The sequence below is a fragment of the Elephas maximus genome, chromosome 3, assembly GCF_024166365.1.
Source record: "Elephas maximus indicus isolate mEleMax1 chromosome 3, mEleMax1 primary haplotype, whole genome shotgun sequence".
NCBI lineage: Eukaryota > Metazoa > Chordata > Mammalia > Proboscidea > Elephantidae > Elephas > Elephas maximus.
The window spans coordinates 65897739-65923916 of record NC_064821.1 but is presented as its reverse complement, the minus strand read 5'-3'; the positions used below and the strand labels follow the sequence as shown (position 1 = coordinate 65923916).

Here is a 26178-nt window from a genome sequence, read left to right as displayed (position 1 = left end):
AAATAACCAAGGAGTCCTGGATGGTACGAATGATTAACATACTGTAAGAATGACATGACAGGGGCATCTGACCTCCTCTAACTTCACAAGGAGGAAGGAGAATCAAGATCAACAGTCCAAGGCTGATTCCTCTGAGGTGGAGGACAGACATGCCTCCTCTCTCTGCCATTTTTAACAATTCTGACACCAACCATCCCACCCATGGCACTCTACTTTTCTGCTGGGTTCGATAATTCATTGCTATGGCCACAGAGAAGTCATACACAGTACTCATGATTATGGGATTTATTAGGGAAGTAACTAACAGGTTACATTTCAGGTTCAGGAACGCTCAGGATACAGTTCTTCCATTAAAACTGTCTCTTTTCAGCTGTGCCCACAGGCATGCCTCTCTCTATGGCCTCTCTCTTAGCCTCTGCCCTACTTGACCAAGTCTTACAAAGCTCTTTTAGCCCTGCTGATAAGCGCCCTTAGGCACCCTACTCTGCCAGTAAGCCTCAGCTGAAAGTGTTCAGCTCTAGCTTTGTGGGTGTGCAAACCTAGCTGCACCAAGTGCCTGGAGGTACCCTACTCTGCCAGCAAACCTCCTGCCCAAAGGCATTCAGCTTTTCGCTAAGTGGGCTGGAAGGCCCAACACGCCGTCTCCTGCCCGTCTTTCCTGCTGCCATTTCTCTGTCACCGCTTCTTGCCATCTTCAGTGTTAGAGCTCTCTCTGTCTCCTGGTCCCAGGAGCTTCTTAGCGCAGGGATCCTGGATCCAAAGGACATGCTCTGTTCTTGGTTCTTCTTCCGTGGTGGTGTTGAGATCCTCCCTCTGCTCTGGAACTGGCTCTCTTTTAAGCCTAGCGGGATGGCAAAATTGACTAATCCCCTTGGCGGGCCACAATTACCTTATTTACACAGTCCTGCCCAATCACCTGGGCAGGAGTTACAAGACCATGGCGAGAAAAAGGCCATCACACTGCACACACGCCATTGCTAACCAAAGGTTGGAGGTTCAAGTCCACCCAGAAGTGCCTGGGAACAAAGTCCTCTCAATCTACTTCCAAAAAATCAGCCACTAAAAACCGTAAGGAGCACTGATCTACTCTGACACACATGAGTCAGAATCAACTCAACAGCAATTGGTAAAATAACCAAATGAATTGAGAGAGAAAGAAAAGAGTATTCGACATATTCCAACATTCCTCAAATTTCTATTTTCCCCTTAAGAAATGGCTTTCTCCCTTTCTGTGGCCTCAAGATTTCTAGGTACTTACTATCGCGCAATGCCCGCCCCAGGAGCCACAGGCCTTCCAAGCAGAAGGAGAAACAGTCAATGACGGCCTTTCTGCAGGGTTAGCTGGCTGATTCATTCCCCATCTTAAGTCTACCAGTTCAAAGCTCTCAGGTCGGCTACTAGCAAGCTCAGCCTATCCCAGAAACAAAGGGCAAATCCCAGGCTGGGTGGCTCCAGGCTATCTGGGCATGAATAATTCCTAAACTAGCCCTAACCAGAGGCTGAATTTTCAGAGATCCTGTAAGGGTTTAAGTGGCTGGCCCTCTTCTGTTCAAAGATAAGTATGCCCTTTTATCTTTGGCATGAGGAAGAATTTTTTTTTTTTTTTTTAAACAAACAGCATCTCTCAAGCAGAAAGATGATTAAAAAAATTAACGAATTCTGAAATTCTAAGCATTTCTTGTATAGTTTTTAGCCAGGAGAACATAAAATCAAGCTCTGATGTCAATTCTACAGCCAATATTAGCTGTATTTACAAACAAAAAAACAAATTATGAAACAGGGAAATAAAGCAAGTTACACATGGGGTCGTTATGAGTCGGAATTGACTCAAAAGCAATTAACAACAACATTCAACTTTTTAAAAGGTAGCATGGTTTAACAACGGGTAGAAGTCTAGAAACCTCCATTCTAGTTCTAGTACTGCCACTCTAGTTAGGTCACCTGGATCAGTCACTTAATTTTCTAAGGACCCTCTATTTCACTGATAAAATGATGGGGCGGGGAAGCTGGTGTAGATGTCTCTAAAATCTCTTCCAGTTCCCTCCAAAAAATAATCACTCTAAATTCGACTCCGTTAAATGCTCCTCTAGTAGGTAAGCTGTGGCAAGCTGCTTTATGACTCTTGGCACTGCCAGACACTATTCAACAACTCTGAGGAGTTGATATCATATTAAGAATAAGCACTTAAAAGATGAACCTTCTGTCTTGGGTACAAGGAATACAGAGGAATGGAAATAAACCCAGAAGAAGACTTCTGCTTCAACATTTCTACAGAGTATGGATCACTTCACATTTTGTTAGCTCGAAGTCTTAAATTCCCTCCCTTAACCAGGAAACTGAAACAAGTAACAATCATCAACAAGAAATCCCACAGGCTTGGACTGTACCTGAGAGGGAGCTTTGTGTCAAATGCAAACAAAACTGTTGATTCCTCTGCCTGTAGTGCAGGCCTTGAAACTTCAGGGAAGCAGCTCAGGTGTCTCACCCATATCTGAATGATCGCATAGCCCTGCCATGGAATATTCCACACCAACTGAAAAGGAGGGTTAGGCTAACTTGGGAAAATGGTTTTGATACAATTTAAGGGAAAAAACGCAGGACACAAAACACTACAGCCACAGCTATGTAAAATTATCAAATGAGGTAAAAACAACAAAATTTTAACTGTGTTTGTGTCTGTCAAGGTGGTAGGGCTAAGGGACAACTTTTCCCTTTTCTCTAAATTTTCTATAATTTTTTTATAATTAAAATATTTTTAAATTGACCACTGAAGAAAAAATTTAAACAAACTATGCTAATTTACATGATTCCTTTTAATCCGGCACTTAGATAAAATAATTGATTTTCCTCATTGCTTTTTCTGTTTCTGTCTTGCTTTTTTCCCACACCAGAATTAAAAATATTCTTGGCTACCAACATAAGTCTGTTTTTAAATATGTTGGGTAAAGAATTCAGAAATCAAGCTGGCAGAAACAGGGTCATTTTGTAAGACAGCCATTTCTCAAACCAAAAAAAAGAAGACTTTGGACTGGCTTTGGCAAGTTCCCATACTTTTCTTGGGAAGAGCCCTACAGGCAAGACTTGTTCCCAAATTCCCTACCTTCCCCCATATTCCTTTCCTTTAGTGATATATCCAGCACCTTCTGCCCACATTCTCCTAGCAGACCAGAACCTGCTCCCTTGCCCCAAGTTCATTCATTTATTCAACATTCACTAAGCACTTTATTTTTATACTGAGATAGAAGAATGAAGAGACTCAGCTTCTGTCCTATGGAGCTCACAGTCTAGTGGGAAAAAAAATTCTCAAAACAATTGCTACACAACAGGAGTCAGCACATGTTTTTCTGTAAACGCCAGACACCAGACAGCAAGTGTTTTCAGCTCCGGGGGCTACATGGTCTGTTGCAACTACTCAACTCTGCCACGGCAGTGTGAAGGCAGCCACAGACAATACGTAAATGAATGAACTAGCTATATTGCAACAAAAATTTATTTACAAACACAGGCAGTGGGCCAGATTTGGCCAGAAGGCCATCGTTCGCCAATCCTTTGTATACAGCACACTAGAGAACATCCCACATAACTTGGAGAGCTTCAGAAAGACCTGAGGGACTGCTTGTCCCTTCATAGGGAATGGTCATCAAACCTTACTTTGACAGCCACATCAATCTATATGATTCTCCCTGAAAGTGGAGTAATAATGAATTTTTACCCCTGAAAGTCACTAAACTAGTTCCTCAAATACAGCAGTTTTTAACCTTGGTATTGAGACAAATACTGCTGTAGAGGGTGTCACAATTAGTTTGTCACTAACAGGGCTGCTAACCAAAAAGTTGGTGGTTCGAACTCACACTGTGGTTCTGGGGGAGAAGGATCTGGCAACCTGCTTCTGTAAAGATAATTGCCTAGGAAACCCCGTGGGGCAGTCCTACTCTGTCACATGGGGTCGCTCTGAGTCAAAAACAACTCCACGGGATCCAACAACATGCTAATAGTTTTCAAATTTTTTTAAATATCTGTATTTAAAAAGGGTAGATCAATCTTATCCCTAAAACATCCCTGTGGAAGTTACTGCCAGCACGGAACTGTGCAAGACCCTGGGTGTGCCTGTAGAAGCGAAGGACACGTGCACATACTGTTAACCCATGTATGCTTACATTCAAAGAGCCTTGGAGACCACTGAGTCCAGCCCTCTCCCTCTGAAGATAACAAACCCAGTCTCTAGCTACTGATTCAGAGATGTTAGGTTTAGATTAGTCTTAACATTGATCAAAACTTACATGAAGTCAAACAAGAGGAAACAGAAGAGATAGCCAAGGAGGGCGAGAGGAAGTGAGATAAGGCTTCCTACAACCAAGCTGGATAATGCACTCGGACAGATACCCTTCTTTTAAAATTCTTCCATTGTTATGCATCACAGAAAAATCTAAAAATGCATGAAAGTACAAAGAAAAAATAAATGCTACAATAGTATCATAGGGCAATGAACTACTGTTAACGTTTTGGTTCCTTTTCCTTCAAATTCTTTTTCTGTGTATAACAGAAAAAAAAATTTTTTTTTTTTTAAATAAAATTGCTTTTTGCATTCTTCATAAAACATTATGTCATGGGCACTTTCCCATACTGTTTAATATGGCTCTAAAATATGATTCTGTAATATTAGGAGAACATCAAATGGATGGAGATAAAATAAATATTTAAATTTCTCCCCCACTGTTGGATATTTTGGTTGTCATCTTATTTTTTATAGTATTACATTAAAAGTTCAAAATAATCCTACAGAAGTTTATAAAACCATTTAAAAATATTTTCTATTTATTCAGTTGGCAAAGCCCTGGTGGGACAGTGGTTAAGAGCTCAGCTGTTAATCAAAGGTCAGCAGTTTGAATCCACCAACTGCTTTTTGGAAACCCTATGGGGCAGTTCTATTCTGCCTTATAGGGTCACTGAGTCAAAACAGACTCGATGGCCACGGGTTTTTACTTAGTTGTTTAGGAAAATCAGAGTACACATTAATGACCCCAGGAGCAGGCATAGGGACACTGGATCCAAGTCATTTCCCCCAGTTTACATGTCAACTGGCTGTCTGGGTCCTTGAACTTCTCTACTACAGGACGATCAAGTAGTAGAGTCAATCTTCCACTCAGCAGCACAAATGAGCCAAGCAAGATGGTGTCACAAGACTGAGCTTGGGCTGCTTTCTCCGCAACAACCAACAGAGAAAACCTCTTTTGGCTTCAGTGCTGTTATTAAAATTGTGTTAAAAGGGATGTTAAAAAGATTGTTGCAGATAGATTTTCACTTATAGCACGTCTTAGTGGATTTCTAGGATGTTCTTTTTGAAATAGAAGGCCAGCTCAATTGGTCTTTCTCCATGGGCATCTGGGAGAGGGTTTTCTGCTGAATGTTTCTTCTGCAGGTCCTGATGGGCAGAATGCCATAATAAGCAGATGTGAATGCCAGACTGGCATCGGCCACAGCATGACACGCTTCCAAAACTGCCCTGGGGGCTGTGAAACCTGTGGAACCTTTAGCAATAGAACCCAAATATATTTCCCTTAATCTAGCTGCTAATAAGAAAATTAAACAAACTAATAATCTGGTTCATACAATCTATAAAACTGTAAACCCTTCCTCCTAGAATAAACCGTCTACCCTTAAGCAAGCCAAAGGAAGAGCAATCTGAGATAACTTATTGGAGGGAGTAAGTTACAACTGTCCTCTTGAGCTAAAAAGAAAAGTTCCAGTTGAGATCTCACCTTCCAAAATGAAAGACCTGAGGTAAAATGAACATACTTGTGTTTACCTAACATAAAAAAAAACATCAGATAAAAGACAGCAAAATTAAGTCTGAGCCAGCCAAGCTAATACACCATTATTCTTTTAACTAAAGATGAGACAAGGAGCATTTCTGATTATGTCTAATAATCATTTGACATTGTATTTGCCTATGCAATTTTTAGAAAGAGGCTACTTTTCAAATCCCAACTTTCCCAGAGATATGAGGATAATTCACATTCTAAGCAAAAAAACAAAACAAAAAACCCAACAAGCAACAAGGCCTTAAGGATAGCACCCCTCCCCCCTTCTGTATCTGTTTTACAAATAAAGAGGTTTGCATGAACAGGGCACAAACTCTTCTTTTTGCACTGTGCCAAGAGAACTTTGAATTTGGATATGCAAACAGAAAAGGACAGGACTGAAGAAGTGCCTCTCAATACCACCAGGAGAATCAAGTCACATGTACACTTGCCAAATGTGGTAAGTAATCACTGTCACCTCTTACTCAAAACACCAAAAAGCCTGAGGGGAAACTCACTGAAGTTGATGCCATAGGGCAAGGCCATGGAGTTAACCAACACCAGAGTGTCCAATCTGGCAGGGTTAAGAATCACAGTATCTGATCACGAACAATTCCTACAGGCCCGTATGGGGTGTTGGCTTTTCAAGACATATGTCAAGTTTACTGAAAAGCGTTGGCAAGGACACAGCACACACACTTACCTTACCAGTGCATCTGGTTTGCTTAGCTGGTTATTAGGAATACAATTTTCCATTAAGTCCTTGTGTGTACTTGGGCTCTTGCTGGTGCATTTCTGCTTCTTCTCATTTTTACTAGACGAAGGAATGCTCCCATTTGTTGCACTGTGACTTCTAGGCGAGGAGTTCACAACTCCACTGGCATTTTTGTAATTTTTTGAGGAAGCAGTGCATGAGTCCTCTTTCAAAAGATTTTCTGTACTTCCCACAAGATCGTTATTTAATCTTTTACTATTGATATGGTTCTCCATATACTCAATCTCTTGTATTTTAGAGTCTACAGGTTGTAGAATATTGTTGTTATTTATTCCAAGGTTGTGTCTTTTGGCTTCCTTGTCCTTTTCTTTCCCTTTTTCTCTGTATTCTATCTCTGGCAAAGTTGTGGAGAGTTTTTTGTTGGCTGGGATACCTCCATTGTGGTGTATAAGGATGGAAGAATCCATATCAGGTAATCCTTTGGCTGCTACAATACCAAAAACAAACCAACAAACAAAAAAACCCACACCGGAATATTTAGTTTTTTAAAAACATAAAAGAGATTGATTTAGCAAACTGTAGTATCTATGCTTAGAAACTCACTATAATTTGCAAACTTATTAGAAGCACTAACCACAGCACAGTATGCTAACTTCAAAGGGCAAATCCGAATAAATCTGAGGAGCTGCACATTTGGAAATCACCATCATTTATAAATGCCATCCATTAAGTTTTGGCCTTCAAAATAAGATCAGGATTTTTTAATTAAGCCATACTTTATGTATCAGTCAAATCAAACTTATCATTGCATGAGAGGGCACAAGTATCCTTCTAAGAGACCATACTTTAAAAAAGCCAGGATTAAACAAACTGCTAGTAGCAAATTTACTGAAAAGGGGTTAAATGAAACAAAATAAGAAGTGTGATGTTAGGGTACAGGACATTTATCCATTTCCTTGACCCTAGTGCTGAAGTAATAAAATGTATATCTATCATTTGCCAGGTTAGTTGTAAAGAATTTTCTGTATCAAGCCTACACGTTCAATTTGTTAAAGTCTACTTGAGAAGATATTTTTGCACCACACCAGAAAATAAGATTTTGGATCAACTAAAAACATGCCCTTAAACTTCCGACATTCAAACCAAAGAAAATTGGTATCACTGTCAATTCATCCATTTCTATTGATTAAAAGCATATGAAAGAAGCCCCATTAGAAAGGGGTCCATTTAAAATCCAGATTGCATTAAAAGAACCATTTAGAATAGGACCTCGTCATCCTTGCTCTATTCAGAAAAATTTTGACTGAGAAAACTCAATTCTACATGTCCACATGTCTGTCTTGCTTATACTTTGGTTTTTTGCTTGCTTCAATTACAAAATCACATAGTTATATATTATCTTTCTGCTGAGAATAAGTATTTTTAAATATTCATAACAGTGTTAAAAAATAAGATACAATAAACATATTTATAAGCACATGGTCTTCGGACATTAGGAAGGAAACATCACCCACACTCCATGAAGTATGACCAACTAAAGCAATGGCCCTGAGAAGGAATTCCAGGGATCAGGAAAATCCTTATTAATCTTCCAAAGCCCCAGGAACTTTTCCAAAAAAGAAGATTCTTCTGACAGACAAGATAATGACTGGCCTATCGAGCCCACAGCTTTAGAGTAAAGACCTACCTTCCTCAGCTTCTTTTTCTTGCTTCTGTAACATCTGCTGTTCTGGAGGGAGGGCTTGCTGAAGAAGCTGCATGTAAAATTCGTTCTCTTTTTGCACTTCCTTTTGCTTCCTTAACCGCATTTTGTAGCTTACATAACTTTTGAAGCCAAAGCCCAAAGTCACCACAGGGTACCCAATACTAGAAAGAAGACAATCCAGCTAGTAGTTTTATGTTAAAAACCAACAACATATGCATCAAGCACACAACGACACCTATCACTACAATTAAAAAATAAATTCTAGCTGATGATGGTAGCTGGAGATAACATTCAGTGAGCCCATAAATGAATACAATGCTGCTATGGAAATGAGAGGCTAAGGGTACAAAGAACAAACTCCCAGGGAATAGTGGGCCTCCTAGACCATAAGAAAGCAGCAGACTTCCCATCAGACTTTGGTGTTCCTCAAGCTAACTCAAGGAGTCACCATACTGACTGGTAGGTACAGTGGCTAATGTCTCGAAGAAATATTTCTTAAAAATATGGAATTGCCTTGTACATTAGAACTTAGGCATTTATATGCTTTTAATAATTAAGAGGGTACAGATTTTATGGGTGGCTACAAATATTTGGTTCTTAATACTAGAAGGCAGGGTCAAATTCAGGTGACTACATTAACTTAATCTTCTTGCTGTCACCAGCTATTCTGGGAAAATTAGTTCATAAACACTCCATCATACATAAATTCAAGAATCATTTTAAAAAGGATCTGATAATTATCAGTGCCAACGTTTGGTTTGTACTACCAAATTAAATCAGCATACTTACAACTCTAATCTCTGGGATAGTGAGTTGAACTATTTTCATTCAACTCATCTGGGTTTTCATCAGCCTATCTAATGTCTCTTCAAAATTTCTGTAAACACTGTCAAAACCCGTACTAAGCTTCATTAGCTTTAAAATTTATCAATTATAATTAGTCTAAATGTGGCCTCACTACAAATTTAAAGTGGTAAGTTTTACTGACCAGGTTTATTTAATTCACTTATTTGTGAAAAGACTTTAAAAATACTGAAAACAGTATATTCTTAGTTGATTGACTGTTTTGGTTTCTACCACAAATGTTAGCAAAAAGCGGTGTATTTAAAAGAAAAACATATATTAGGTGGTGATTTCCACAACAGACAAACAAAAATCAAGCTTATTTTAGAAAATGTTTTGTGGTTAAGGTTAAATGAATAATAATATTGTAATACTCATTTATATTTCACAAAGAAAAATAATATTCCTTTAAAAATTATTAGTAATATTCTCATACTTTTTAGGCCAAGAAAATTCTAAGTTCATTTAAGCTTCATGAAATAGCTTTATATTTCATCAAGACTTTTTTGAATCAGTATCAGATTATAACAAAAACAGCTCTTTTTTTTAGTATCTATCAGGCCCTTATTATGGACTTGGCAGTAAGTTAAACACTTTACATATATCACCTCTCTTCCATGGCCAAATGGAACAGGTCCCCAACAGACAGGTACAAACTCAACAGACAGGTATGAAAACTGAGGCTCTGAGAGGGTGATATGCCCAAAGCAACACAGCTATCAGGGGACAGACAGAGCTGGGACTCATACACTCATCTGGCTGAAAAGGGGAGTAGGCTTTTTATCGCCACGGTATGCTGCTTTCTGGGCTCAGGTAAAACCTCTCAGAAAAAATTTATAGTTGAATTTACCACTTTACATTTAAACCCTGAAATGGATTACAGAATAGGAATACACATAACACTCACCAGTGAGCAGCGAATGGACGACAGAGGTCTACGTGAAAATTTTTGAGATCTTTAAATCTAATTGCTGCTTCGATATAAACAAAGAGTATCCAGAGGGACACTGTAGGCAGGCACACTCCCCTTTCTGTGGGAAAGCAGCAGAGAAACATGCATTGATGATACATCAGCTAATGTAACAGATGGATTGTCTGGGAGACCTATTCAACTACAGTAACTTTCATCAAGACTTTCAACTAAATGAATTAATAAAAAGCAATCTGATCCAAACTAAAGTTTTTATATGACAAAAGATGCCATAGAAGCATAGACAAAGTTAAAAGACAAACATTCTGGCAGAACATATTCTCAATATATATAAAACAAAGGGTGCGTAGCCTTGATGAGAAACATCTGCATATCATCAAGGAAGAAATACAGGTGGCTAAAAATCACATGAGAAAATGGTCAATTTCATTGTTAATCAGGGAAACACAAAATAAAATTCCATTTTTAAACCTATCAGGCAAAAATTCTAAAGACTGGTAACGGTCAATATGGGGAAAAGTTCATTTTCATATGTGGCAATAATGTAAACTGGGGCAATCTTTCTAGAGGGCAATTTGGAAGTATAAATGTAAAATACTTGTACCTTCGACCCAGAAATTCCACTTCTAGGAATCTACACTATAGAAATACAAAAGAGCCCTGGGGATAAAGGTATAAGAGTATTCACTGTAGTATTATTTATAATAGTAAACATTCGGAATTGAATGTCCATCAACAAGAAAATATTTAATTATGATAAATCTATACAGTGAAATACAATGCTGCTTTTCACAAGAATGAGGAAGATCTGTAAAGACATGGAATGTTATACAAAAATCATTTTTTAAGGATGAGTTGCAGCACAAAGAAATTTTTCTGACATTTAAGTGTTGTTCAAAAACATTTTTTTTCCCTTAAGCACGAGCTCATATTCCTTTTGCAATTAAAAACAATTTTCAAGGGAGGAAGAAAACAACTAGTAACAAAATAAATAGGATGCAAATAATGGGATACTTTTCATTGGCCTTTTAGAAACAATACCTGTAGGATACAATTAATGTACTTGATATCACTAAATTGTATACCTGAAAAACGCAGAATTGGAAAATGTTGTGCTATACATATATTCACAACAATAAAAAAATCCGCAGGATAGGTCCACCTATGTCAGAACATGATTAATAATGGGGTATTTTATGAATATGGACTACACAGGCATGACGTGCAGTAAGTCTAGAAAGTTCTTCTGAGACTATGTAAGACAAGCAAGTTACAAAAGAGAGAAGACAGAGGGAAAAACAGTGACCTGAAGAACTAAATGGCTTCTTGCTAAGGAACTTTGGGATAAAACTACAGAAACATCATAGAATCTTAGAAGTAGAAAGATCATTTAGTCTTACTTCCTCATTTTATTGAAGAGAAAAGTGAGAAAGACCCAGAGTTTAAGCAAATTGGGTCCAAGTGCACAAAGGTTGTCCTGAGTCTGCTTTTGACTAGAACCTAAGTTCCCTTAGGCCATGTCTGTGAGGTAAGATGACATTGGAAACTCTGTGAAAGCAGCTAATGGCTTTAACCATTCTTATGGATTTAACATACCAAAAAAAATTTTTTCCCACAGTGTAAAAACAGCAACTCATAGGATAATGCATTTTCAAAATAATTTTAAAATGCATTTTCAAAAATTTTCATTCCCTATCCCTGTATCAAGTTCTAAAGTTATTATAAATATAATAAGCACGCTGTAAGAACAAATTACAGAATACCTGTAATTTTACAGCTATTAAAAAAAAAAACACATTGAAAGCATTTCTGAAAAAGTATAAAAATCAGGTTGTACACAAAGTTTTGTGTACTGGTTATTTCCCCTCTTAACAGGACGGGAAAAATGTTTATAATGATTTCATCATTCTTTTGTAGTCATATAAAATTTTGTCAAGCATTCCCTATATTCTTATGAAAGAATTTTAAATTTCAACAACTAGAAGAAAAATTAGCCTCAAGTTATATAAATTGTACTCATATTTGTCTGGTTCAATAAGAACACAATGTTTTTTGCTTGTCTGTTTGCTTTTTTTAAGCACCAGTCATCCCAAATTAAAACATTTCACAACTTGTCTGTTCTAACATGCATTTCTGGGCCTAGGGCTAAAGAAAGGCCAGTGTCATTTATGACATTAGGATCACTGCTGCCCTGACGGACCACTCACTGAACTAATTCTCAACAGGTTCCATTAATAGTTATATAAGTAGTTTCTTCTCAACTACTAAGACATTATTAAGTAAGTTAGGGAATCACCAGAGTTCATCAGAGTCACAGCAGATTGACGCTGAAGGACTCCCTTAGACATTACCTAGACTGCTCCACCTTCTATGACAGAGAAGAAACTGAGGCATAGAGAGGGTGACAGAAGGATCTCACTCCACCAAAGTGCACTGTAAAAGGCAACTCACTCAAAACTGAGGTCCAGGACAAGGAAATACAAAACTGATATAAAAAAAACAAAACAAAACACTTTAATTAAAATAAAGCAGAACAAAGACCCTTCATGCTAGCTTATAAATCAAATCAGATACAAGAAAATGCTAAATATGGAGAACACCATGCTTATGCTGGATACTTTAAATAGAGCTCCATGTCTCTTCTACACAGACCAACATTTATCCTCTTAGCAGCTTTGATAAGAGGATGAAATGTTGCTCCAGAGAGCTTTTAGTATTTGGCGCTCCCTCAGTGGTCAAAATCCTACAGGTTTCACCTGAGCCTAAGAATCAAGTTTCATGCATCTTTGCAGATAAATGTGACGCCCTGTGAGCCAATCCTCACATCCAGTGCATACCATACTCTAGCTTTCACAGTGGGCTGGAGCTGTCAAGACATCTCATCTGATCTTAACAGAGGTACAGCTCTAAGAATGGAGGTGACTGTGGAGCTCTGCTCTAGTCAGAACATAACTGCAATAGTACAATTTGGTTAAGAGAACCACTAAGGAACTAGGGAGACCAGGATGGTAAAGAAAAAATACTTAAAATATCATACAAGAAAAAGCTGATGAACTAGAGATGTTTTTCCTACAGAAGAGGTTATAACAGTATCTTTAAATATCTAAAGAAATGTTAATATGGCTAACATGGAAGAGAAACTACGCTCATTTAGTATGTTCCAATGCAGGAGCGCATTGTTTGGCCTTGAGGGTATGGTCTGTAGCCCCTTAAATGTTAAAGAAAAGTTTTGTGCATTCCCATATATTTTTCTGGGGAAAGCCTCTTTAGATCCTCTAACAGACCAGCAAGCCCCCAAATAGTTAAGACATATTTTTTGGTAGGTGTTGGCTCAAAAGTGTAAGCAGCTGTTTACAATAGCAAAAACATGGAAGCAGCCAAGGTGCCCATCAATGGATGAATGGATAAATTATAGTATATTCACACAATGGAATACTACGCATTGATAAAGAACAGTGAGGAATCTGTGAAACATTTCATAACATGGAGGAACCTGGAAGGCATTATGCTGAATGAAATGAGTCAGTTGCAAAAGGACAAATATTGTCTAAGACCACTATTAAAAGAATTTGAGAAATAGTTTAAACTGAGAAGAAAACATTCTTTTGTGATTACGAGAGGGGGGAGGGGAGGTGGGAGAGGGGCATTCACTAATTAGATAGTAGATAAGAACTACTTTAGGTGAAGGGAAAGACAGCACACAATACAGGGGAGATCAGCACAATTGGACTAAACCAAAAGCAGTTTCCCGAATAAACTGAATGCTTTGAAGGCCAGCGTAGCAGGGGCAGGGGTCCGGGGACCATGGTTTCAGGGGACATCTAAGTCAATTGGCATAATAAAATCTATTAACAAAACATTCTGCATCCCACTTTGAAGAGTGGCGTCGGAGGTCTTAAAAGCTAGCAAGCGGCCATCTAAGATGCATTAATTGGTCTCAACCCACCTGGATCAAAGGAGAATGAAGAACACCCAGGATACAAGGTGATTATGAGCCCAAGAGACAGAAAGGGCCACATGAACCAGTGACTGCATCATCCTGAGACCAGAAGAACTAGATGGTGCCCAGCTATGACCGATGACTGCCCTGACAGGGAACACAACAGAGAACCCCTGAGGAAGCAGGAGAGCAGTGGGATGCAGACCCCAAATTCTCATACAACCAGACTTAATGGTCTGACTGAGGCTAGAAGGACCCTGGTGGTCATGGGGCCCAGAGCGTCTGTTGGCCCAGGACAGGAACCATTCCTGAAGCCAACTCTTCAGACATGGATTGGACTGGACAATGGGTTGGAGAGGGATGCTGGTGAGGAGTGAGCTTCTTGGATCAGGTGGACACTTGAGACTATGCTGGCATCTCCTGCTTGGAGGGGAGATGAGAGGGTGGAGGGGGTTAGAAGCTGGCGAAAAGGACACGAAAAGAGAGAGTGGAGGGAGAGAGCAGGCTGTCTCCTTAGGGGGAGAGTATTTGGGAGTGTGTAGCAAGGTGTATATGGGTTTTTGTGTGAGAGACTGACTTATTTGTAAAGCACAATAAAAATTATTAAAAAAAAAAAAAGTGTAAGCAGGAAGATTTTGGCTCAGTATGGCAAAGTCACCATAAGGACCAGCCTTTGATTCAGATAATGAAAGAAAGACAAAAGACATTTTTTTAAAAAGGTATATTGCCATCTATTAGGGAAAGGCAACTTTAAAATGTTCATGTAAACTCAACTCTAAATAAGTTATCCAAAGAAATCACATTTTTAAAACTTGGATCTAAGATTTCTACCCATCTAAGATACCACCACAACTTACCTGTGTGCCATACGTACTGAACCCATACGTATGTGCTAGCAGCAAAAAAAAGCCATTGTATGGGGATAAACAGCAGACATATTATATTTGACGTGAATGCTACACAGACAAAAAATACTGAGAAGGCCTAAAGAGAAAAACAAAACAAGATGAAAAACAGTCTTAGAATTTGTTACTTTCAAGCAGAGGCTGTTAAAATCATGTTGGGCATAATCTCTGAAACCACTGTGCAATAACTACAGAGCCAGTTAACAAGGGGAAATTTTAAACTTTTAAAATCAACATAAATACATATTAAAATAGTGTTAATTTAACATCAAAAAGTAAAACTATTTACGGTCCTCAAATCACAAAGAAGTGGACCAGAACAAATGAAGGTTGGTCCACAGGGAGTTCATTTGGACTCCACAGGTGGATTATCTGAAAGGACTTGAATTTTAACACAAAAAAGGTTCCTCTCTCCTCACAAACCATTCCTAAAGAGCCTCATTCTGGAAGGATAGGTCTGCTGGAGCACAGACAAACCAAAATATTAGTAAGAGCTAGGACGATGTTAATAATTTCATAACACAGCCTTCCCCTAGGCCCTACTATATACTGAAAATAGGACATGGGCTCAAAACCATCTTTTCAGGGCATGGATTTGCTCCAGGCTTGGGTAGAAGGGTTGTAGGTTTAGGATGTGGCTATGGAACACAACAGAGCTAAAAGGTCAACCAAGGGAACAAGCTCAGGCCTGTACCCTTGTTCTAACCCAGTACTTCTCAAAATACAGCATGAGGATCCCTGGAGGACTCTTGAGACCCTTTCAGGGGGTCTTCGAGGTCAAAATTATTTTCATAATAATACTAACACATTATCTGCCTTTTTCACTCTAATTCAGAACTCTGAGTTCAGCAGTTTTCCAGAAGCTGCAAGACATGTTATAATGCAACAGACTGAACTCAGAAGTATATACGAGAATCCTGCTGTCTTCTATTAAGCCAGACATTAAAGAGATTCCCAAAAAGGTAACCACTCTTCTAATTCTTCTTTTGTTTTGAAAATCACTGTTATTTTTCATTTTTAAAATGTCACTTATATTAACATGTAATGAGTTTGTTACTGCTATTTTTAAGTGAATTAATATTTTAAAATTTTGTTTTAATTTCAAATATAGTAAACATAATGATGTAATAACCCCCATAAACAAAAGCTCCTTGCAGCTCTCAGTAATTTTTAAGAATGTAAAGGGGTCCTGAGACCAAAAAGTTTGAGGGCCACTGTTCTAACCGTAACCTACTCGCCAGCACAGTAATAGGGGCTCCAGAAATATTTCTGAGTAAGACTGGAGTAAGTAATTATTGCCTCCTCATCTATTTTGTCTCCCTCCTGACATCCTCCTCCCCACGCCACCCCCACTTCTAACTGGAAACGAGAGGAGGCAAAGTGAAAGGATTTGATCAGTGAGTTTAGACAAGACAACCTTAGAGGCCACTTTCCGTCCACAGACCCAATACAGTCAACTAAGTATTGCTAATAAAATCTACTTTAAACAGTTTCACTGTTAGCTAATGAAGATTTTCTTAGAAGGGTAATTCAACCCCTTGTTCTTGGAAAACATGTATTAGTAAACATACCAGTCCCTGATATCTGAAGGAATCATAGACGCTTCTGATGAAAAGCCAGAATGGCCACAGGTATTCAAATCTGAACTCCAGGACAAAATCGGCCAGGAGGACAAGTGCCCACACTACCAGGAATTTCAGGTATAAAAATGTACTGCAAAATATAAAAATAAAGAATTCAGGGTCATTTGTGAAGAACTAGAAGACAACACAATGTTTCTGCTTAAAAGAGACAAAAAATTACTTCAAATATCATGAAAATAATGGAGATAAAGGGTAGTAAGAGGCACTGCGATGGCCCACCTAAATTTTAAAAGCTTTGGTATTCATTCTGAGCCCCACAGCTATCAAGATACGAGGATGACCAAAGATGCTTAATTCCATTTGACATGGGGCGGGGGGGAATATTAAACCTCTTCACTATTTAAAAATGTGCTAAGTGTCTGACTTCAAAATACTGCAACACTCTCAAAATTACAGCTTTCAAGCTGTTCTTCATTAGAAGAAAATGTCACGGTTGAAAGGCTTCAAATTTGCTGTTTCCCCACCCCTCTGCAACTGTTTGCACAGTGTTTGAAATTCTTGATGCACATCCCTACATGCTTGAAGAATTTGGGCTTTTTTCCCCTTTCGCCTCTTGCCTCTCTATACAGTATTCATCTGCACTAAGCAAACAAAACCCAAATGACTTCTCAAAATACACAGAAAGTAATTTAAAGAGCAGATGCCAATCACTACTGTGAGGTCATAAAAATTTACATTAGAGAAAAAAATTCTCAAGCATTCAGGCCTTGCTCTAGCTGAGATGTAAACGTGTATTCCCAGTCCCTACTGCACTTACAGTAAACAGAAATACTTTGACAAGCTAGTTGGGACACACATCTAACTGCTGCAGCAGCTCAAAATAAGACAGAGAAAAATTATCATTTTTTTTTTTTAAATCTAAAAGTTTATCAGTTGCATAATGGATAAGCCTTTAGATTCTACCTATTAATAAGCCCTAATGGAAACCGTGGTGGCATAGCGGTTAAGTGCTACGGCTGCTAACCAAAAGGTCGGCAGTTTGAATCCACCAGGAGCTCCCTGGAAACTGTGAGGCAGTTCTATTCTGTCGTATAGGGTCACTATGAGTCGGAATCGGCTCGATGGCAATGGGTTTAATTCTATGTCGCCAACTCTGTCAAGAGGAGCCCTGGTGGCACAGTAGTTAAAGCACTCAGGCTGCTAAACAAAGGCTGGTGGTTCAAATCCACCAGTTGCTCTGCAAGAGAAAGATGTGGCAGTCTGCTTCCATAAAGATTATAGCCTTGGAAACCCTATGGGGCAGTTCTACTCTGTCTTACAGGGTAACTATGAGTTGGAATAGATTCGACGGCAATGGGTTTAGCCCTGTCAAAGGACCCCAGGTGGTGCAATGGTTAAACACTTAGCGCTAACTGAAAGGTTGGCTGTTCAAACCTACCCAGAAACTCCATGGGAGAAAGACCTGGAGATTTACTTCCATATAAGTTACAGCCAAGAAAACCCTATGGGGCAGTCCTACTCTGTCACAAGTGGTCTCAACTCAAGGGCACCCAACAACAACCACCCTGTTGAGGAGTCCCTGAGTGGTGTAAAAGGTTAATGTGCTTGGCTGCTAACTAAAAACTTGGAGGTTTAAGTCTACCCAAAGAGATGCCTCAGAAGAAAGGACTGGCAATCTACTGCTGAAAAGTCAGTCATTAAAAAGCCTACGGACACTCACTAGACAGTAGACACTTGTTATTTTTGGTGATAGGAAAGGTAACACCGAACAAGGGTGATGTATACACAGCTTGATGATGATAAACAATGTCACTAAAAAGTACACAAGATAAAAGGACCTATTGGTAATTGCTACGGCACATATAATTTTGAAACAACAGCAAAAAAAAAAAAAACAAAAAATGTATGTGTGGGTACATATGTACATATGTAGGCATACGTCTGTACACCAAAAGAAAATCAAACCTGTTGCTATCAAGCTGATTCCGACTCACAGCGACCCTACAGGACAGAGTAGAACTGTCTCATAGTGTTTCCAAGGAATGGCTGGTGGATTTGAACTGCTGACCTTTTGGTTAGCAGCCACGCTCTTAACCACTATGCCACCAGAGCTATGTATATATGTGTGTATATATAACTGCATGCACATGCACCTATGTGGCTATACACATATATATTCGTATGTATAATAAAGCACACAGGCGGCACAGTTACGGATACTTCTTAGACATAACCAAACACCTCACAGGATTGGATTTCTGGGTTTGAAGGATTACAACCATGGTCTCGTGGGACATCTCTGGCAACTGGCATAATATGTGTCATAAAATTACATTACATTCTACATCCTAGCTTGGTGAGTAGTATCTGGGGTTTTAAAGCTTCCAAGTGGCCATCTAAGATACAACTATTGGTCCCTACTTGTGCCAGAGCAAAAGAGAAAGAAGGAAACCAAAGACTCAAAGGAGAAACCTGTCTACAGGACAAACTACCCTTAGACCAGAAAAACTAGATGGTGCCAGGCTACCATTACTGACCATTCTAATCAGGACCCTGATAGATGGTGCCTGACAGATGGGGAAAAATGTGGAAGAGAACCTCAAATTCCTAGTATCTCAGGGCACTAGTCCTGGACTGGTTGAGATTGGAGGACTCCCCAGGACTAGTGCCCTGAGATACTCTTCAGACCCTGAACCGAAACTAATCCCTGAAGTCACCTTGCAGCTAAATAATAAATTGGCTCAAAAAATGAGCATCACCCATAAGTACTGTGCTCCCTAAAAAAAAATCATCTATGTGCACAATCAAGTAGAGGAGGCAGACAACAGGCATTTCTAAGACAGCGAGATCGACCCAAATAGTCAACAATTACTTTAAAACAAAGATGAGAACATAAGGGAACAGGGAAACTAGATTAATGGAAATGGAACAATCAGAACAGAAATATTGAGAATGTTCATGCATTGTGTGAAGAATGTAACCAGTGTCACTGAACAGCTTGTATAGAAATTACTGAACGGGAATCTAAACTGCTGAGTAAACCGTCACTGAAAACACACAAAAATATTACTTAAAAAAAAACTTCCTATGGAGCACAGTTCTACTCTGACACATGTAGGGTTGCCACGAATCAGAACAAACTCAACAGCAATTTGTAACCCCGTCAATTTTAAAGCGGGTTATATTTAGGTATTTAAAAAAACAGTTTTCTAAGATAACGTGATTGGAAACACTGAATTCACTTGGACATGGGCCAAAGCTTTGCATGATGTTTTGCAACACAAATACTCCAATACTGATGTGATCAAATTAACTATCTGAATATATACCAACAACACCAAAATCAAGAGTTTTAATATATAATTGAAACATATTAAAAGAAGGTACAAAAAGACATATGCATGGGGGGAAAAACAAAAGCAGGATTTAACATGGAAGATTCTTTTTGCATCCTTTAAAGTTGTAATGAAAAAGATACCAAGAATGGACACATATGACCCCTAATGATACATTTATTCATCACAATATGTAAACTGTCAACTAGGGTCAATTTCTAATACTAATTCTTAGAAGAACTTCTTTGAGCTTAAACATTACAGAATCACGGAACCCAAGGCAAACCAGAAGAACAGTCTTAAATCCTAGATCCCACCTGTGGTTTTACTCCCATACAGTTCTTTTGGCCAGATTAGGACAGGGCTCTCATTCCCACTGAAGGGTGTTAAATCCGTCACTGACCCAGTAGGAAAGCAATGTACATTTTATGAGAAGGAACAACTGAGTCATGCAGGCATTTAGGAGCACAGATCTAGTCTGACACTAGACTTCCAAGCTGCTTGGCTTTAAAACTAAAAGTTTTTTTTTTTTTTCTTGTTTCTAGAATTATGTTTCTGGGTTTTCGGTCACGTTTCTAAGGTATTTATAAAATAGCATGAAAATGTATTTATTTTCCCGGCTAACACTTCTTCCCGTGGGGCTGTCTGGAAGAGAGCAGGCTGAGAGTGTGGTGGGTGCCTCAGTTGTGTCTAGTCGTTACTGTCTCCCAGGTGGAGCCGGCTGCCCAGGATGCCCCCGAGGCGTGGCAAGATCCCTGTCTAGCCGCCAGCAACATTCCTGTTTCATTATTTACCTTCATTATCCAAAGAATGGCAGCATGCTGAATACTTTTTAATAACTCAAATCATTTAAACCAAGGGCAATATAAAAGTAACCATCTTTGTTATAGTGGACTATTCAGTTTCAGTTCAGTAACTTCACGTGAGGTTCCTTTTTGTATATTCCACTTTTTTTCAAGCAACGGCTTTCACACCTTTGACGTTCTTTAACAACCAGTTCTTACTGAGTCACAGTTCAGAAGTACAGATATCTAAGGAAACTTGGTCGTTCACAAACATACGCCCTACTCTCAGCTTTCCTCAGGCTCCCTTTTTAGGTGGGTCTGTTTTTTAGATGCTAAAACCAAAAGACAGTGTCTAATTAATAAGAGCGATTTTACTCTAGGACTAGTCTTTACATTTCATTGAGTCATTTCGGTCTTACGGGGTTTAATAAAGTTTAAGACAGCTGCCTGATTCCGTATTCACTAAGCCCTCTCTGTCAAGTGTACCTATCATCCTCCTATAAGTACCTGTACAAAGGTTAGAAGACAAGCGATCTAAAATGAACACTCTTTCTCAGTGTGGAAACCTTAACTAACTCCTCTCCTTCCATCCTCTGAAGGTCAAGAGGCTTTGCTAGGTCCAAAGAGATGCCATTCGAAAGGGGGAGAATATTAATTAGGGTTTTTACCCATTGTAACATTTCAAAATATTTCTTTTAAACCATGAAAAAAACATAATTAGCAAAATATTTTATACACACAGTTCATTATATGACTTATAATGAATCTGATGCTACTTTAATTCTCTGATCCAAAAAAATTTGCTGATAACTTTAATATATCTTCAACGAAATCTTGAAGCATAACTGCAACAAAAAGATTATTTTCCATAATATATTGAAACAAGGGCGGACAGAGGCCTTTGATAGTACTACAGGCTTCTATTTTGGGTGCCAATGAAATAAAGAAAAGATATCTGTAATTATCAGTCTTAATGGTGGTGATTCTTTCAAGTCATTATTAACTATCTTTCAAAGTCGATGTTAACTATAAGATTTTTTTTTCCATTCTACTCCCACCCTAGCCATTTAGAACCACTTTTTATCTGAATCCATTTAGCAATACTCTCCATCTATGGATTAATCATCTATGATTAATGAGAAGTAATATTGAACGTTCTTCTGTTTCCAAATAAAGTGCACCTCCTTCCCGGTATCTCTAGCTGCTTGTCGCCTAGATCATTTTCTGGAGCCCACATAATTACTATACGGTGGCCATCAATCCTCAGTATCTGACCTTTTCCCTAGGCAGACTAATGGCCATTTAGTTCACTTGGTCCTTACCACAGAAATAACTCTGGAATATTTCACTGGTTACGCTAGTGGCCATCCATCTCAACCCTTAGCTTTCCAGTCCTCTCTGTAAAGCCAACTGTGAATCGCCTTTAGCATTTGGTATGCAGCATGAGAGAGCCCTGGTGGCCCAGTGGTTAAGAGCTTGGCTGCTAACCAAAAGGTAAGTTGTTCAAATCCACCAGCTGCTCCTTGGTAACCCTGTGAGGTAGTTCTACTCTGTCCTATAGGGTCACTATGAGCCAAAATCAACTTGGCGGCCTCAGGTTTGGTTTGGTTTTTTAAGTAGCACGATACCTCCTGGACCAAATTGCTTTGTCTTCTGTTATCAAATACCTCTCCCTAGTGAGCATCAGGGAGCCCTGATGGTGCAGTGGTTAAGTGCTTGGCTGTTAACCAAAAGGTCAGCCACTTGAACCCACCAGCTGTCCCGCAGAAGAAAGATGTGGCGGTCTGCTTCTGTAAAGATTACGGCCTTGGAATCCCTAGGAGGCAGTTCTACTGTGTCCTATAGGGTTGCTATGAGTCAGAATTCACTCAATGGCAACAGTTTTTTTTAATTGGGCATAACCTCTAGAATACTCATCCAGACTCTTGTTTAGGTTGTATTCCTGCTAAAGTCTCACAATGGCCATTTGTGATCTATATAGTCTTGCTACTCAAAGTGTGGGCCATGGACCAGCAGCATCAGCATCATGTATGAGCTTTTTAGAAAAGCAGAATTTCTGGGCCCATCCCAGACCTGTTTAATCTAAGTCTACATTAATCTAAGCCTACATTTTAACAGGGTCAGCAGAAAAGAGGAAGACCCTCAACAAGATGGACTGACAGTGGCTACGACAATGAGCTCAAGCATATAACAACAACTGTAAGGATGGCACAGGTCCGGGCAGTGTTTCATTCTGTTGAGCACAGGGTCACTGTGAGTTGGTACCCACTCGATGGCACCTAACAACAACAACATTTTAACCAGATCCCTAGGCCATTTGTGTGTACACGGAATTTTGAGAACCACTGATCTACAGCAGGGACTTCTCATTGTCATGGAACTTCCACTGAATTTCACAATGTCTCAGAAAGAAGGTAATGCTCTAATCAGATAGTCAGTACTTATCTCCAAACTACTGGCATTCCTCCCCTCGACTGGCAACATTCCAACTGTTCAAGGTTAGTTCTTCCATTTTTCTAAAGTTCTAATTCACAGACAAGATCTCTACCTTACTACAATTTAAACTAAAAGCAGCATTGCCTTCAGCATACAGCATGAGCATCCTCAAAAAGGGCCTCCTTGACTCCAAACTAAAGGCTGGGCCCCTCATTATATATATATACTCCACTGGCATCCTGTACTACGAGAACATTTAATTACAATTATCATAAAATAACCTTTTACGTAATGAAGACGCAGAGTCCAAAAGAACAAAGGAGCTGCCAGTTTTGTTCCCTGCGTTATCCTCAGCGCCCGACACAGCACCTTGAAGGAATGACTTGCAATGCACAGGCGTGTTTAGGACCGACAAGATCACACACTTACAATGACGGTAGGGGGAGAGATGACACACAAGCACCTGAACGGGCGTCTGAACACAGCACACTAACGGAAGTAACAATCACCCCTTCTGCCTGAAGGACTACTGTGCACCTGCTCCCAATCTGTTCTTCCTAACTGTTCTTCACTTTGAAGAAACTAATTTAATCAGCCTTGCTCCGGTGCCAGACTACCAGTCCATTCGGCCTACCTGCCACTGGCTCACTACAGCAGTGGTTCCTAAAGTGTCTTCTACTAGAGCCACACATTAAAGAGATCTGCAAAAACAGTTAACCATACTTCTGCTCACTACGTTTTTTTTTTTTTTTTTTAACCTTGGGAAGCACATGTCTTTTGTTAAAAAATAGTAAATAGATTTCTATGCAATTAATTTATTATTTTTAAATGACTCAAAAGTTAAAAAAAAAATTTTAGTTGTAATTTCTAATACAGTAAATACTGATAGATACAGCCCATATAAACCAAAGCTCTTTGGTTTATATTTTTTTAATGTAAAGAGGTCCAGAGACAAAAATATCTGAGAAATGCTGGACTACAGAAAGTTGGGCATGAACCTCAAGGTAAACGGACTAGAACCACTGCCACTTTCTGCACCCACATCATCCTTGCATAAAACCCAGAAAAGGGAGCTGGCTAAGAGGACTCCAGCTGTTCTGTATTTCTTTTCTATTCTAGGCCTCCTGTAGACTGCGATGAGAACCCTTCTAGAGTGAATTACACACGCGCGCGCGCACACACACACACACAGCCACTGTAATGACAAATCTAACAGTGTGAAATATGCCAGATTAAAAACAAAAGAAAAAACCTAGAATGAGGACCCCTGAAGAAAGCTGTTAAGAATTATGTGGTACAGTATTTTTTATAAAGGCCTACACAGACCACAGAGATATCAAGGACAGGTGCTGTAACCTAGTACAACTGGAGAGTTTGGAGTTTTAGAATTTCTCCTCCAAAAAATACTTTTGACAACATGGAGTCTGTGGAGCTTGGGATGAGGCAGGACTGAAGTAGCAAAACAGGAGAGAATAAACAGCCCACGGGTCCTTAAAAAATTGGGTTAATGCTGCATTAGAAATTCATTTCATATGTGAATCAGTGTATTATACTTCATACCACTAATAATAAAAATCATCTACCTAATCACACCATAGGGAGCCCTGGTGGCACAGCGGTTAAGCACTTGGCTGCTAACCAAAAGGTCGGAAGTTCAAATCCACCAGCCACTCCTTGGAAACCCTAAGGGCAGTTCTACTCTGTCCTATAGGGTCCCTTTGAATCAGAAATCGACTTGACAGCAATGGGTTCGTTTTTCTTTTTAATCACATTTTACATTCCTATCAACGGTTGTAAATTTTCCAAATGCTTTTTTATTATCTCATTTTATCCTCAAAATTGTGAAGTAGGCAGGGCAGTTATTGACATTTTATAGGAAAGAAACCTGAGGAACAGAGAACTAAAAGGTTACAGGGCACAGTTGAAAGAGCCCGGAACTGGAGTCAGGAGACCACAGAGAACAATGTGAATCCTAATGGAACAGTGTTGCTGCTAAAAAGAATAAGATAAATTTGTATGTAAAGAAATAGATAGAAGAGTAAGTGGAGAGGCAAAGCCAAGAAACTTTTACATAAAACAGAATCTTATTTTTGTTAAGAAGAGAAAAAATGCACATTTGCTTATATAGAAAAAAAGAAGGAACTATATTTATCTTTTATATGACAGCGATCATCCCAGGGCAGGACTACTAACGGCTTTCACGTTATTCTTATACGTTGTCATATTGTTTTAAATTGTTTATAACGAGCATGTGTTGCTTCGATTTTTTTAAACTTTTACTTTGAAATTATTTTGAAATAATTTCAGACTGACAGAAAAGCTGCAAAAATAGTACATGGAAGTCCCTTACACCTTTTGCCCATATTCCACAAATGCTAAAACCTCTTCTCAGGTTTGTGTTATCATCCTCCCTGCGTATGTACACACATTTAACTTCTCTGAACCATTTGAAAGTTGCAAACGTAATGCCCCTTTACGCCTAAATTTCCTGAAAACAATGACATTCTCTTATACAAACACCCTATAATCATTAAAACCAGGAAATTAACTTTTTTTTTATATATACACTATATCTAATCTAGACCTTATTTACATTTCACTATCTCACAAATATCCTTTATAGCCAAAAAAAGAAAATCCTGGTTCAGGATCCAGGATCATATTTTGCATTAAGTTGTCATGTCTACATGGATTTTTTTTTCTTTTAAATACAGGAGAGAGACCCATTTTGAGAAGGAAAAGAGGTCAACGGCCTTGGAGAAAACACTCCTAGTACCTGTTGCTTCATCCGGAAAGTGAAGATGATGGCACTTGCCCTATACAGAGTGGAGAACTTGAGAGAATCAGATGAGTTATTACACATAAACGCCATTTAGAAGGATGGAGTGGCACAACACAATGAAATGAAAACAGGACGGGCTTTGCAGATGGACAGATATGGCTCCCCATCAAGCGACTAAACTTCCGGCAACCTCGATTTCCTCACCTAAAAATGAAGCTAATACCCCTACTGGGACTAAACAAGAGAATGAAAATAAAAACATAATAACAAAAACAATTAACAGGAAACAATTTTTTGGGCAATTAATCTATGTCATGCACTATGCTAAGTATTCTATGTGACTTATCTCAATTATCCTTACTCTATAAAGTAGATAATATTATTATCCCCACTGGGCTTAAAGTAGGTAAATGACTT

At 38.9% G+C, this 26178-nt stretch overlaps 1 protein-coding gene across 3 annotated transcripts in view; it reads right to left on the bottom strand.

Annotated features, from left to right (window-relative positions):
• MACO1 (macoilin 1) overlaps positions 1-26178 on the bottom strand; it is a 65157-nt gene that overhangs the window by 31644 nt on the left and 7335 nt on the right. Inside the window, exons 2-6 of one of the 3 annotated variants that reach the window (XM_049878306.1) lie at positions 16412-16553; positions 14793-14919; positions 9972-10095; positions 8204-8382; positions 6505-7003 (exon numbers count right to left, since the gene is read on the bottom strand). The exons of 1 other annotated variant lie outside the window; for it this stretch is intronic. In XM_049878306.1, the coding sequence (XP_049734263.1) occupies positions 6505-7003; positions 8204-8382; positions 9972-10095; positions 14793-14919; positions 16412-16553 (1071 nt within the window). Of the gene's footprint in view, positions 1-6504; positions 7004-8203; positions 8383-9971; positions 10096-13941; positions 14643-14792; positions 14920-16411; positions 16554-26178 lie in introns of those variants that run through there. One more of the 3 variants, XM_049878307.1, reaches the window with a different exon arrangement.